General features: G+C 42.0%; 1 protein-coding gene and 1 pseudogene across 2 annotated transcripts in view; both read left to right on the forward strand.

The window, feature by feature from the left end:
• Positions 1-15,294, forward strand: part of BMPR2 (bone morphogenetic protein receptor type 2) — a 104,513-nt gene that overhangs the window by 44,442 nt on the left and 44,777 nt on the right. The window contains exons 2-3 of the mRNA XM_079782310.1: positions 13,463-13,633; positions 15,044-15,214. Of these exons, the coding sequence (XP_079638436.1) occupies positions 13,463-13,633; positions 15,044-15,214 (342 nt within the window). The remainder of the gene's footprint in view (positions 1-13,462; positions 13,634-15,043; positions 15,215-15,294) is intronic.
• Positions 9,264-11,666, forward strand: LOC307106146 (large ribosomal subunit protein eL29-like; annotated as a pseudogene). The gene has a single exon. The product of its transcript is annotated as a large ribosomal subunit protein eL29-like (transcript).

Consider the following 15,294-nt stretch of genomic DNA (forward strand, 5'->3'; position numbering starts at 1 on the left):
GAAAGGGAGTGAACTGACAACTCTCAGGGGTAAAGAGGTGTGGGGGGTGCTGGAAGAGACTGGACAAAAAAATCATTCACCTATGGATGAGGACAGTGGGAGGGAGGTAAGGGAAGAGGGTGGGATGGGAACCAGGTGGAGGGGAGCTATGGGGGGAATAAAGAGGAACAACTGTAATAATCTGAACAATAAAGATTTATTAAATTAAAAAAATTGAAAGTTAAAAGAATAAAATAAAAATAAAAGTCCCCGATTCCCAGTAAAAAAAAAAAAAAAAAAAAAAGAAGTGGCCAGAGAGAGCTCTGGCTGATTTGGCCCAGTGGACAGAGCGTCAGCTTGCAGACTGAAGGATCCCAGGTTCGATACTGGTCAAGGGCACATGCCTGGGTTGCAGGCTCAATCTCCAGTAGGGGATGTGCAGGAGGCAGCCAATCAGTGATTCTCATCATTGATGTTTCTATCTCTCTCTCCCTCTCCCTTCTTCTCTAAAATCAATAAAAATATGTAAAAAAAAAAAAAAAAAAAAAAAAGGAAGTGGCCAGAGAGATAAGAAAATCAAGACTAAAAATTAAGGTTAAAAGACAAGAAGGAATGTATGATGCCAGATGCCTTAAAGGCATGCTCTGCTGGCGTGGCTTAGTGACTGAGTGTTGACCTATGAACTAGGAGGTCACACAGTTTGATTCCCGGTTAAGGCACATACCCAGGTTGTGGGTTTGATTTTCGGTCCAGATGCATAGAGGATGCAACTGATCAAACAACAACAACTCCTCCTCCTCCTTCTCCTTCCCCTCTCTCTCCTTCTCCCTCCCCCCACCTCCTCTCTCTCTAAGAATCAATAAAAAATAATATCCTCGGGTGAAGAATTAAAAAAAAAAAATCTTGAAAGGCAATTTGGGGGCTTAAGAGCATCCATATTTAAAAATTTTTATATAAAACGCCAAGTTACTCTCTAGGAAAGCTGTGGCTAATTATGTAGATAAAGAATATTTTTAGGATATTCTAAAATTTACTTTTCTTGTAAGAGTAGCTACTGAGAATGACCACTGATTGTAACATGAGAGAAAAACTGAATCATCCAAAGCCTTCCCATGAAATTTTTATATATTTATTTGTTTACAATTTTCAGGGCCAGGAAACTTATCCCTTACCCTTTAGTTCCTCTGGCTAGTCAAATAATTTAAGTGACATATAGCAAACTAATAGGAGAAAATACAATTTTAATACATGTGCACGGGGCATTCATTTAAGCATTAAATTCCAAAGACAGTGAGGCAAAAAGAGGTATATGTGTTACTTTGGACAAAGGAGAAAAGTAGGGAAGAGATTCGAGATTTGAAAGGGGCAGTAGACAATTCACAGGTTGGTGGGAAAGTAGCCAACTCAGAAACAATGGGATAGAGGGGAATCCAGTGAACAGATATTTGCATAGGACTTTACAGTCTATCATACTTAATTCATGTGTGCTAAAGTGAATATGCTGTGGTGATTATGCTAAGGTTCCTTTCTTAAAGCAGATTTTTCTATCTGACTCTCTTTAAGAAGGAAAGAGAGAGGTAAAGTCCAACAAACTCTTCCTGAGTTTGTTGGACTTTAATTGTTTTCAGCCAAAATAATCTGCCTGCCAGGGTGGTACTGTGGGAGACTCACTCCCAATTCCCACACAGTGTTATAACTTGTCTCTTTCTATTACTAGAACGTAAAAACTTTGAGACTGGGTCACTGTCTATTTTGTTATGTATATAAACTGCATCTTATTACCATCATATCTCCAGGTTTAGGATAGTTCCTGGCATATCTATAATAATAAAAGTGTAATATGCTAATTAGATCAGACAGCCGAATGACCTTCTGGACATCCTTCCAGACAAAGCCGCCGCGGCAGGGGCCGAGGCAGAGGTGGTTAGGGGTGATCAAGCAGGCAGGCGAGCAGTTCGGGGTGGTCAGGTGGGCAGGCAAGAAGTTAGGGGCCATCAGGCAGGCAGGCAGAGGGGTTAGGGGTGATCAGGCAGGCAGGCGAGTGGTTAGGGGTGATCAGTCAGGCAGGAGAGTGGTTAGGGGCGATCAGGCAGGCAGGCAGGTGAGTAGTTAGGAGCCAGCGGTCCTGGATAGTGAGAAGGATATCCAACTGCCGATTTAGGCCCGATCCCGCAGTAAACTGGCAGTCAGACTTTCCCAAAGGGGTCCTGGATTGTGAGAGGGTGCAGGCCGGGCTGAGTGACTGCCCCCCCCCCCCCGTGCATGAATTTTGTGCACTGGGCTTCAAGTCCTATATAATAAAGAGCTAATATGCAAATGGTTGTCATGCCCCCGTGCCCTTGCGCCGGGGCTGGGGGACCTGAGGCCAGGGGACCTGAGGCTGGGCCATGGGACATGAGGCCATGCCCCTGGCACTGGGCGACCTGAGGCCGTGCCCCCCCGCCCGGCGGGGCTTGATGGGGTACCTGAGGCTGCACCCCCCGCCTGGCACCGGGCCGGGGGACCTGAGGCTGCGCCCCCACCCCGCGGGGCTTGATGGGGGTGGGGCCAGCCAGGTCTGGGTCTCGCATGATTTCGAGGCGCACGCGGTGGGCAGGGACTTGACTCTGGGTGCCGCGGTGCACCCCAGACTCTGAAGGAGGGAGATTTTCATATACATTTTACTAATTTTCTTTCATCTCTGACACTTCTATTATAGAGAAAGGGCAAATAGCAATATTAAAATATTTCCTCTAATTAATTCCTTTTTAATGTGCACGAATTTTGTGCACCAGGCCACTAGTAACTTCATAAATATTTGACTGACTCTTTAGTGACTAATTGCCACTAAAGAGTCAGGCCTCAGGATATATAAGTCTCTCGGAGGTTTGGGCCTGACTTAACTACGGTTTGATGTTGCTCTGAATTAGGGGAGAGCAATCTATCTCATCACTGTTTGGGAGAGCTTGGATTACCTGACATACTTTGTCAGCTGAGAGTTGTCGTTGTGTATAGGGGTTTTTGTTTGTTTTAATCAGCTTTTGGTTGCCTTTCTCTTTAGGTATGTATTCATGATAGAGTTAACATAGCAGGCTTGCTATCCTTAGAAAGATCTGCTTACAAGATTGGCCCTTGGCTGGCATCTGAGAAAATGGATTTTGGGAGCATTCCCACCATTTCAAAACCGATAAGGGTTGTTTACTATGCCTGAACTGTTTGTACAAACAATATGATTTATTTTGAGCACCTCCTTTTCTTCCGAAAGTCTGAAATTTTTGTATGTGCTAGGCAGAGAAATGCCTACATGACCAGCCCCCCAATAAAAACTTGGGATACTGAGTCTCTAATGAACTTCCTTAGTTAGAAAACATTTTACATGTGTTGTCACAATTTAGTGCTGGATGAGTTAAGTGCATTCTGTAGGGCTCCATGGAGAAAAATCTCCTGGAAGCTTATACTTGGTTTCCTTGACATAACCTCATACGGCTTTTCCCTTTGCTGATTTTAGTTTGTTATTATTTTGCTGTAATAAGTCATAGCTGTGAGCACAATGATGTGCTGAGGGTCTTCCCAGTGAATCGCCAACTCTGGGCTGGTTTCAGGGACTCCTGACAAGCATAGAATTTAGAAACATCCCAAAGAAGCATCTTATGAAGACTGTAATCTTCTCACTCTGCTCTCTCCTTGATATTATCAGAATACTCTGCAGAATGATCGTTTAATCTGTTGTAATCTGGATGTAGAAATAAATACATTAAGGGATAATTATTTCATTTTTGAAAGATTAGAAAATAAGGAACATCCTTACTTGATTTATTATAATTGAATTTAGAAATTTGAGTTTACACCAAATTTTATATGGACATTTTTTTATTAGGTTAAGACACTCTCCTTTGTAATTTTCATAATAGAATTGTAGTGATACTTTGAAATCTCAATTGTGCTTGCCCTGAGAAATTTGTGTTCTAGGAAAGGGATACTATTGCTTTAGTTATTCAGTTATGCGTTCCATTACTGCAAAGTTCCTGTGTTGTGTATTTTAGTTTATTTTGACACTTAGATAAACAGAAGCCAAACACATGCATACCCAGAATTAGTCCCTGAACTTTGTTCCAGGGTAAAGATAAGGCATTTAGACTTCTCCAGTGCAGATAAATACATTATTGCTACTGAAAAATGAATGTTATGTGATTCTTGGGTTGTTTAGATAGACAGAGAAGGTCTTAAAAAATTCCTGCCAACAAAACTTAAGGGAAAATTTATATTCATCCATAAAACCTGCATTTAAGAGGAGTATAGATTAGGCACGAGATTCTGTAACTCAGTAAAATATCTCTTTCTATAATTTGTTTACAACATGCATGAAAAATTCACCTGAACGATGTTGTCCTGTTCTTGTTCAGCTTTATATTATGTTCCTGCCTTTTAAAACATGGACTTAGTTAAGGTACAAATTGCATATGTTTTAAGCTGTACAATTTGATAAATTTTTATAATTTGTAGTGCTTGTGAAAGCCCCCACCACAGCTAGCATACAAAACATTTTCTTTCTTTTTTTTTTTTTTAACTAAAAAAAAACCTGTTTTACTTTTTTCCACGTATTATTCTAAATATGTCTTTTACAGACAAGGGTCAATATGGGTCATAAATTTACTATAGAAGGAAGTATTTTTATAGGCATTGAAAATAATTTTTAAAAAAGAAAACACTCATATTTATCTAGATTTGGCTGTGTTACACAGGAAGATTTCAGCATCCAAAGTACAAAGACAGAATGGCTTTTCTTGCCACACAAAATATTGACAGTCTTCCCTGTAGCCTACTCATAATTGTTAGTTGGGATGCCAAATAGACAGCATACTGACCTCTAGGGCTCCAGTGGACAGACAGGGCTCAAACATCAGAATGAATTCAACTTATGAACAACCTGGCCTTGACCCCAACCAAATCCAAAGTCCAGCCAGAGGCCCATTAGAGATAAATACAATTGTAGTGTCACCTTTTCAAGCAGAATATTCTTACCATCCCCCAAAGATTGCACTTTGTAGTCTGTTTTCCCCCCTGCCCTAGCACCAGGTAACCGCTAATGTGCTTTAGATTACTTTGTATTTTCTTTTTTTTTTTCCCAGCAGTTTTTTTATTTTTATTTTATTTTTTTTAAATTTATTTATTGATTAAGGTATCACATATTTGTCCTCATCCCCCCATTCCCATCCCACACCCCTCCCCACACATGCCCCCACCCCCCTGCTGTCCTTAACCGCTGGTTAGGCTCATATGCTTGCACACAAGTCCTTTGGTTTATCGCTCCCCTTTACCCCCATTCTCCCCTACCCTCCCCCTGAGGCCTGACAGTCTGATCCATGCCTCCTTGTTTCTGGGTCTGTTCTTGTTCATCAGTCTATGTTGTTCATTATTTCCCCTAGATGGGTGAGATAAACAAAAAATGATTACTTTATTCTCAGTAATTTGGCTAGATATGAGAGGGAAAATAATATTGCCTCTACGTTCATACTATATTTACTGTTTCATTTATTGTAGTATGGTAGAAAGACGAGATGATTATTGCTTAGATTTTGGTAACATTTGAATGGGAATGTGCTATTGAGTACAATATATGTAGATATGAAAACTGTCTGCTCATAACACTGTTGGGGATTAGTGCTATACAAAATGAGTTAAATAAACCTGATCTTGCTCTTGGAACAAATGAAGTCAGCCTCTGGCTTGGTTGGGGAGACACACAGGTTAACAGATAAAATATGATGCTGAAACATGTACGAGTTAAGTTTTGGGGATGCAGAGCACATCATTTAATAGTCTATAGACTTCACCGAAGAGCAGGAAAAATGGCATTTTGGGTAGTGGGAACATTATAGTTTAGGTCAGAAAAGGCCTGGGCATATTATGTGGTGGGAACAGAGCATAGAGAAGTGAGATGAAAGGCAAAGGTACGTTACTGCAGGCATAGGGACGATGACCCACAGTATTTGTGGAGGTCCATGAAGATGTTTTAATTTCTTTTAAAACCAGAAGGAAAAAAATGGACTTTTAGGTTGAAGAAAATGTTTTAGTATATAATACGAATATATTCTCTTTATACCACTGCATTTGTAAAATATAATTTTTAAAAAATATAATTTTCAATAGTTTTTATGGAGGAAGGGACTTAGGAAAACAGAAGTTGCCAGGCCTCAAAAAAGTGATCAAGCAGCTCTATTGGATGTCCTCCTATATAATAAAGAGCTAATATGTAATTAGACCAAACAGCAGAATGACCGTCTGGATGACCTTCCGGACGAAGCTGGGGCTGTGAGGCTGAGGCAGCCGGGGCTGTGAGGGCTGAGCCCCTTGCACGAATTTCGTGCATTGGGCCTCAAGTATATCATAAAGGACTTTATATGCACACTGTAGAGTTTGGATTTAATTCTAGGAGCATCAGGGGGCTAACATATTTTAAGCACAATCAGCTCTGTCTTTTATGATAACATAACTACATTAAACTAAAAAGAATCTCATCCAAACTGCCTCTATCAGCAGTTTGGATGAGATTCTTTTTAGTTTAATGTAGTTATGTTAATCAAAGTTGTTTTAGTGCTTATTATAACCAAATACCACCTGTTTAAAATGAGAGCAATTTAAAAAAATCCATCTCTAATCAGTATACCTGGTTAAGGATGTCGTTTAAAAGAGCTAATCGACCATACTTGACTGAATAAAATTTTTCTGGCTTTTGGCAAATTTAGAACACTGACTTGTAAATGATCAGGTCTCTGTATGTGATCTGTGACAATGTAACGCTAGGCTATACTGTTTCTTGTACTCTTTGTTTCATCCCTGCTTTCCCTACATTATTTATGAAGAATTCAAAACTTTGTATAGAGATATTGCTAAGACTCATTCTACAAATAGCATTTTAAAAAGCTACAAACACTGTTTTACAAAATAAACTTTCTTTGTTTTGACCAGGGAAGTTTAGTTAGAATTCTTGCTAGAACACCTTTATATTGTACTAGAGGCCCGGTGCACGAAATTCGTGCACGGGGGCAGCGGGGAGGGTGTCCCTCAGCCTGGCCTGCACCCTCTCCAATCTGGGACCCCTCATGGGATAACCAGCAGTTGGACATCCCTCTCACAATTCAGAACTGCTGGCTCCTAACCGCTCACCTGCCTGCCTGATTGCCCCTAATTGCTTCTGCCTACCAGCCTGATTGTCCCTAACTGCTCCCCTGCTGGCTTGATTGCCCCTAACCACCTCTGCCTCGGCCCGCACCTGGTACCCAGGATTCCCTCCTCCAGCTGACCACAGGCACCCAGGATCTGGGCTTCCCTCCCTTTGGTCAGCCATAGGCACCCAGGCTGGCTGCAGCCTCAGGGGATGGTGGACAGGGGGCTTTGCCTGTGCTGCAGCTGCAAGTGCTGGCGCCCAGGACCGCAGGGTGGGCGGCTTCTCCATCTACCAGGCTGTAGCCAGCTGCAGGTGCTGGCACCTGGACCGCAGGGTGGGCGGCTTCTCTGTCTCCCAGGCCACAGCCAGCCGCAGTTACTGATGCCCAGGACCGCAGGGTGGGTGGCTTCTCTGTCTCCCAGGCCACAGCCAGCCGCAGTTACTGATGCCAGGACTGCAAGGTGGGTGGCTTCTCTGTCTCCCAGGCCACAGCCAGCCGCAGGTGCTGGTGCCCAGGACTGCAGGGTGGGCGGCTTCTCTGTCTCCCAGGCCACAGCCAGCTGCAGGTACTGGTGCCCAGGACCGCAGGGTGGGCGGCTTCTCCATCTCCCGGCTGCAGCCAGCCTCAGGTACTGGGGCCCGGTTTCTCCATCTCCCCCAGGATGTGGGGCGGGTGGACATGGGGTGGGCGGCTTCTCCAGCTGACTTCGGCTTGGGATCATGGGGCAGGTGGCTTCTTTGTCTCCCAGATCGAATCCACCCTCAGGTGCTGGCACCCAGTTTCTTGTCTCCCCCAGGATGTGGGGAGGGTGGTTTCTCCAGCTGGGATAACCGGGCAGGCGGCTTCTTCATCTTCCAGGTTGCAGCCAGCCTCAGGCACTGAGGCCCGGTTTCTCAGTCTCCCCCAGGAGGTGGGGCAGGCAGACCTGAGGTTTCTGATGCTGGCTGCAGCCTGGGATCTCAGGGCAGGCGGCTTCTTCATCTCCCAGGCTGCAGCCAGCCTCAGGCACTGGCACCTGGTTTCTTGTCTCCCCCAGGACATGGGGTGAACCACTTCTCCAGCTGGCTGAGGCCTGAGATCACGGGGCAGGCAGCTTCTTGGTCTCCGTGGCTGCAGCCAGCCTCAGGCGCTGGGGCCCGGTTTTTCCGTCTCCCCAGGACGTGGGGCGGGCAGACCTGAGGCTGGCTGCAGTCTGAAATCATGGGGCGGGCGGCTTCTTCGTCTCCTGGCCGCACCCAGCCTCAGGCGCAGGGCCTGGTTTCTCCATTTCCCCAGGGCGTTGGGCAGGCGGACCTGAGGCTTCTGAGGCTGGCTGCAGCCAGGGATCATGGGGCGGGCGGCTTCTTGGTCTCCGTGGCTGCAGCCAGCCTCAGGCGCTGGCGCCTGACTTCTCCGACTCCCAGAGACCGGGAGATGCTGGGGGGCGGGGCTGCCGCCATGTTTTCAGTTTAATTGCATACTCACGCTGATTGGATGGTGGGCATGGCTGGGCGTGGCTGGTGGGCGTGGCTTTGTGAGTGTAGCGGAGTGATGATTTGCATACTACTCTATTATTAGATAGGATAAGAACTTGCTGAATCATAATTTGGAAAGTTACCCTTAAAATATCACATTATAATTGACCTGTACTAATGTCACTATCATAAAGTAATTCCTGAAAAGTAGGCTGAAGTTATTTTAAGAAAAAAATTATTTAGTGAAAACTGAGGGATATCCTATATAATAAAAGCCTAATATGCTAAGTGTCCGGTCGTCCAGTTGGCCATTCAACCAATCAAAGCGTAATATGCTAATGATATGATAAGGCCGTCCAACTGCTTGCCATGACATGCACTGACCACCAGGGGGCAGACACTCAACGCAGGAGCTTCCCCCTGGTGGTCATTGCGCTCCCACAGGAGGATTGCCATTCAGCCAGAAGCCTGGCTCACAGCTGGCGAGCACAGCGGCGGTGGCAGGAGCCTCTCCTGCTTCTGTGACAGCACTAAGGATGTCTGACTGCCGCCCCGTGGGAGCCATCAGTCGGACATCCCCCAAGGGCTCCCAGACTGCGAGAGGGCACAGGCCAGGCTGAGCCCCCCCCCCCGAGTGCACGAATTTCGTGCACTGGGCCTCTAGTTATAGATATAATTTAGTCCCCTCCAATTGTATCTCTATTGCTTTGATAATCAATTCAGCTTAGTTGGGGGCAGAGCAGGGGAGAGGGAAACACAGGAGAGATTGGATTTATTTATTTTTGTCTTTTTCTATAAGGATAATTTTAGATTTCAGTCATAAAATTATTTAATAACTAGAGGCCTGATGCACGAAATTAGTGCAAGGGGCTTGGCCCCCGCTACTGCCACGGCCACCTCCGCCCTCGCAGCCCCGGGGAAGGATGTCCGGTCTATTTAGCATACTACACTTTTATTATTATAGATGTCACTAAAAAGTTTACATGTATTCAGACTTTAGCTACTTTTCAGTTGTAAAGGAGATCCAGGAAAAGCAAAAATGTTCATTTTGCATCTATTCTTTCACAAGGATATACATTTTCTTTTTCTTTTTAAATTAAATGAGGCACTTATTTATGTATGATCTTTATACTTCCAAGTACAGTTAGATCCCTATTCATAACTCAGTAGTCAATGCAAAGTTCTAGTCAAAATAGGTAACAGAAAAAGAGAAGGGGAAAAAAGGATACTTTGGTTGTGGAAAAGAAGAGATAGTGAGTTCAGAAATTTATTTTGTCCTTTCTAAAAATCAAGACAAAAGGGGAAAAGGAGAGGGTTATATAGCTCCAATAACTGGTATTAGGTAAGAAGCATTTAACTTAAGAAATGGAGTGGGGAGTAGTACCTTCCTGCCTCAAAGACCGTATTTCCTGTGCTGCACCTTGGCCTCCTCTTTCTCTTCCGGTCCCTGGGCCTTCCGCGGGCTTCGGTGCAGAGTTGGCCAAGTCCAAGAACCACACCACGCACAAGCAGTCCCGAAAATGGCACAGAAACAGAAATGGCATCAAGAAACCCCATCACAAAGATACGAATCTCTAAAGGAGGTAGACCCCAAGTTCCTAAGGAACATGCGCTTTGCCAAGAAGCACAACAAGAAGGGGCTGAAGAAGATGCAAGCCAACAAGGCCATGAGCGCACGCGCTGAGGCCATCAGGCCCTGGTCAAGCCCAATGAGGTCAGGCCTAATATCCCAAAGGGCAGCAGCTGCAAGCTCAGTCGATTTGCCTACATCGCTCACCCCAAACTTGGGAACTTGCTCGTGCCCGCATTGCCAAGGGGCTCGGACTCTGCTGGCCAAAGGCCAAGCAAGGCCAAGGCTGAAACCAAGCCCCAGGCTGCAGGTGCAGCTGCAGCTCAGGCTCCCGCCCCCAAAAGTGCCCAGGCTCTCGCTCCCAAAGGTGCCCAGGCCCCCACAAAGGCTCCACAGTAGAGGCCTCTGACTGCCGATGTGAGGACAGAAAGACTTGTGGGACCCCTGGGCTGCTGTCTGCATGGAGCTGGTGTCCTCCTGTGCTATTTGTACAAATAAACCTGAGGCAGGATCTGTCAAAAAAAAAAAAAAAAAAAAAAAAGAAAAGAAAAGAAATGGAGTAGGACAGGGAAAAATTATGCCTCATAGGTACATTTTTTCACATTACAGAGTTTATGTTTGTAGTTTGAATCTTTTAAGTATGAATTTGTGTTGTATGTACTTTGTAGAAATATATTTAATTTTTATAATAATTTGGTAAAATTTGCAAATTAGGGGATAATCTAAGGAAATACTGGTATTTAATGTATAAGATAATTAAAATATAATTAAGATTGTCATTAAAGGAAATTGAATTATGTGAGTACATGTGATAAAAATATGGTAGAATCATAATTAGGTTAATACCTTAGAATTATTTTTTACTATATTTTCTGGACATTTAGTTGATATTAATATCTTCTAGAAGACTTTCTGAAGTGGCTTTAAATTGTTGAAATCAAGTCACATTTATTTTTTAGTAATTATCGTCTGATTACTAAATTTAGTAATTATTGTCTGTGTCCAAAAAGACCATTATAAGGTACTTGAGAACTCTGTATTATCTACTTGTGAATATCCTATTAGTCAGCTCAACACTTTGAAGATGCTTTCTGTTGTAATATGACAGGGCTAGGAGTCTAAATTGGCTTGGGCACACAGTTGTGGCTCTTTCATTCCTTCTCCATGGTCCTTAGTTTTTTGGGTTCAGAAACATTTTAATGAATCATCTCCAGTGCTAAGGTGCTAGTGAATTAAGCCACACTAAATAAGATACATCCAAAATGAAGAAATAAATCAGAAGCCCATGAGGAGTATATTGGCCAAGTGTAATAGTTCTGGCTAGTTAAACACATTAGAAAAGTCTACTTTAAGAAACCAAATAAAAAGCAGCTGTTGCTTTTGAAAACCTTTTAATTCTTTGGTATTCTCAGTAATGTTGGTAAATATTTGTTAGCTGATGAATTATGTGGCAAATGTTCTCTTGAAATTAGTTAAATTAATTATGTTTATGGAAAGAGATTGATTGGCATTGAAACTAAATTGGGTTGTCGCTTCAGTATAAGGGATTATTGAGCATTTCTTTTTCTGGCTATCATATTGATATTTTTAATAACAGAAAGTCATTTACTTTTGATCACTAGTAGCCATAGCTTTTTTAAAAAAATACATTTTTATTGATTTCAGAGAGGAAGGGAGAGAGAGAGAGAGAGAGAGAGAGAGAGAGAGAGAGAAACATCAATGATGAGAGAATCATTGATGGGCTGCCTCCTGCACGCCCCCTACTGGGGATGGAGGCCACAATCCGGGCATGTGCCTTTGACCGGAATCAAACCTGGGACCCTCCCTTCAGCCTGCAGGCCAACACTCTATCTACTGAGCCAAACCGGCTAGGGCAGTAGCCATAATTTTTAAAAACAAATATATTAAGATATAATTTATATAACATGAAATTCACTCATTTTAGGTGAACAATGACTTTTAATTTATTTATTTAGTTATTTTAAAATATATTTTTCGTTGATTTCGGGGAGGAAGGGAGAGGGAGAGAGAGACAGAAACATCAGTGATGAGAGAATCATTGATCTGCTGCCTCCTGCACACCCCACACTGGGGATTGACTTTGCAACAGGGCATGTGCCCTGACTGGGAATCAAACTGTGACCTCTTGGTTCATAGGTCAATGCTCAACCACTGAGCCATGCCAGCCAGGCACTTTTTGTAAACTTATAGAGTTGCACAGCAATTACTACAATCTGATTTTAGAACTTTTTCATCTCCCCCAAAGGAAACCATATATCCATTTGTAGTCACTCTTCTCATCCTTAGTGTACCATGTCTAATGATGCATATTGAGCTTCCCGTAGCTGACTGTAAAATATGGGAAAAGTGAATACTATAGATTTCCCAAAATTATTTAGCCCTCTTGGCTGGTTCATTTGTTTGTTTTAGAGGTTTGATAATTCAGAGCATGGACATTTTTTGTTGATGTTAACTCTCACTGGAGGATAATTTTTCCATTTTTTTTTTTTGTTTTTTTTTTTTTAGAGAGGGTGGGAGGCAGGGGCGGGGCAGAGAGGAGAGAGAGGGAGAGAGAGATAGATAGATAGATAGAGAGAGAGAGAGAGAGAGAGAGAGGAACATGGATGTGAAACACATCAATTGGTTGCCTGCAGCACGCACCCCAACCGGGGTGGGACGTGCCTTTGACCGGTAATCGAACCCGAGACCCTCTGGTGCACAATCCAACACTAACCACAGAGCAACACTGGCCAGGGCTAGAGCATGGACATTGGACATTTTAAAAAAATATATTTTTATTGATTTCAGAGAGGAAGGGAGAGGGAGATAGAAACATCAATGATGAGAAAGAATCACTGATTGGCCACCTCCTGCACGCCCCACACTGGGGATTGAACCTGCAACTCAGGCATGTGCCCTTGACTGGAATTGAACCCGGGACCCTTCAGTCCACAGGCCGATGCTCTATCCACTGAGCCAAATCAGCTAGGGCCATGGACATTTTTTGATATTTCTTTATTCAGACACCAAAACTATTTAATAGAAGAAAGTGGTAATAATTTGTGTAAGAGGGGAGTTGCTTTTGGAAAATGAATTTTCAAGTTTGCTTCTTGTTTGGAGTTTACACATTAATTAATGGGAAGAGAGAAGTTATTGAATAAATATGAAACTACAAATTTATTCCACCCTTGTTAGGAATTGAGTAGGGAACTTTACAATGCCTTTTAAAAAGACTCTTAAGATTTTATATAATAATGTTTTGCAAATTTTACCATAAAATTAATGTCATTCTTTTATTTTCTTTAATTTAGCTTCTCAGAATCAAGAACGTCTATGTGCATTTAAAGATCCATATCAACAAGACCTTGGGATAGGTGAGAGTCGAATCTCTCATGAAAATGGAACCATATTATGCTCAAAAGGTAGCACCTGCTATGGACTCTGGGAGAAGTCAAAAGGGGACATTAATCTTGTAAAACAAGGCAAGTACTACTTTTCTTACGTGAAATAACTTTGTATTTCATAAAATTGAAGTTTATCTGAAAAGCATTGAGGTCGATTAAAACCCTCGCTTGGAAAACAGTAATTTAGAAGTACATATCCATGTATATAGTCACTCACAAATGCCAAATTTGTAAATGGACTTGATTTTTAGGTGATTTTAATAATATATTTCTTATTATAATGATATTAATATAGCCTTATTGTATGAAATTTAGAAAATACAGAAAACTAAGAAAAACAAACACATACAATTTCATACTCCTAAGAATTTTTTTAACTCTATTAATTTATTCTATTAGGTGTGTTTTCTGTGTTCCTCTATGTTTATACGTGTGTGTACTTTTGTTACCCAAAGTTAGGATAAACTGTATAAATAATTTCACACCCAGTTATTTTCTTTAAAAATTTTTTTTTATTGATTGATTTGGGAGAGAGAGAAATGTATTTGTTGTTCCACTTGTTTATACATTCATTGGTTGAGTCTGGAATGTGCCCTGACCCAGGATCAAACAGATTTCCTTGGCCTATCTGGACAATGCTCTAACTCGGTGGTTGGCAAACTGCGGCTCGTGAGCCGCGGTTTGCCACTCTGTTGACTAATGAGTTTGCTGACCACTGCTCTAACCAACTGAGTACCTGGCCAATTTTTTTCTATCTTAAGTTGTATCATGAATGTTTCCCCAAGACACTGTGTGTGTGTGTGTGTGTGTGTGTGTGTGTGTGTGTGTGTGTGTGTGTATAAAACATTTTTAACCTCTGCACAGTATTTCATTGTATACACATATGGCAATTTACTTACACATTACTCTGTTGGTCATTATGTTGTTTTCTGGTTTTTACTGTAATACATACTACTTCAGTGAACATCTTTGAACATAAATCTTTGATCTTATCTAATTATTTCTTTGGATTAGATACCTCGAAGTAGAATTATTAGATTTTAAAACATGAATATTTTAAAGGCTGTTCAGAAAAATTGCCGTGTGGTTTTCCAGAAATGATATATACATTTACATTCCCTCCAACATTGTGTGAGAGTGTCATTGAATGCTTGTTACAGTAGTATATTATTGCTTTTTAAACTTAGATAAGTTTAATGTAGACAAAAATGAAATTTTACTGTTGCTTTAATAATTCTTATATTAATGATGCAGTTAAACATTTTGTTGTTGGCTCCCCCGCCCCATGAAATGTCTATTTAAATTTTGCCATTTTCCTGTTATTTAAAAAAAATGTCTTCTGTTGATTTGCGAAAGTATTTTATAACTGATGCGTACTCACTCTCACATTGATTGCAGTTATTTCAATTATTTCTTAGTTTGTTGTTTTCATTTACTTTTGTTTACCATATTGGTCCTTAACATGCTTACATTTATATCAATTTGTAGGATGTTGGTCTCACATTGGAGATCCTGAAGAGTGTCACCATGAAGAATGCATTGTAACTACCACCCCTCCCTCAATTCAGAATGGGACATATCGTTTCTGCTGCTGTAGCACAGACTTGTGCAATGTCAACTTTACCGAGAATTTTCCACCTCCAGATACAACACCACTAAGTAAGTAGCTAAAGTAACTTATTTTTCCTTGTAATTCCTTTCTCCAAAGATTTGCAAAATTAAAAAATATATACAAACAG

The sequence above is a fragment of the Cnephaeus nilssonii genome (genome assembly GCF_951640355.1).
Source record: "Cnephaeus nilssonii genome assembly, chromosome: 10".
NCBI lineage: Eukaryota > Metazoa > Chordata > Mammalia > Chiroptera > Vespertilionidae > Cnephaeus > Cnephaeus nilssonii.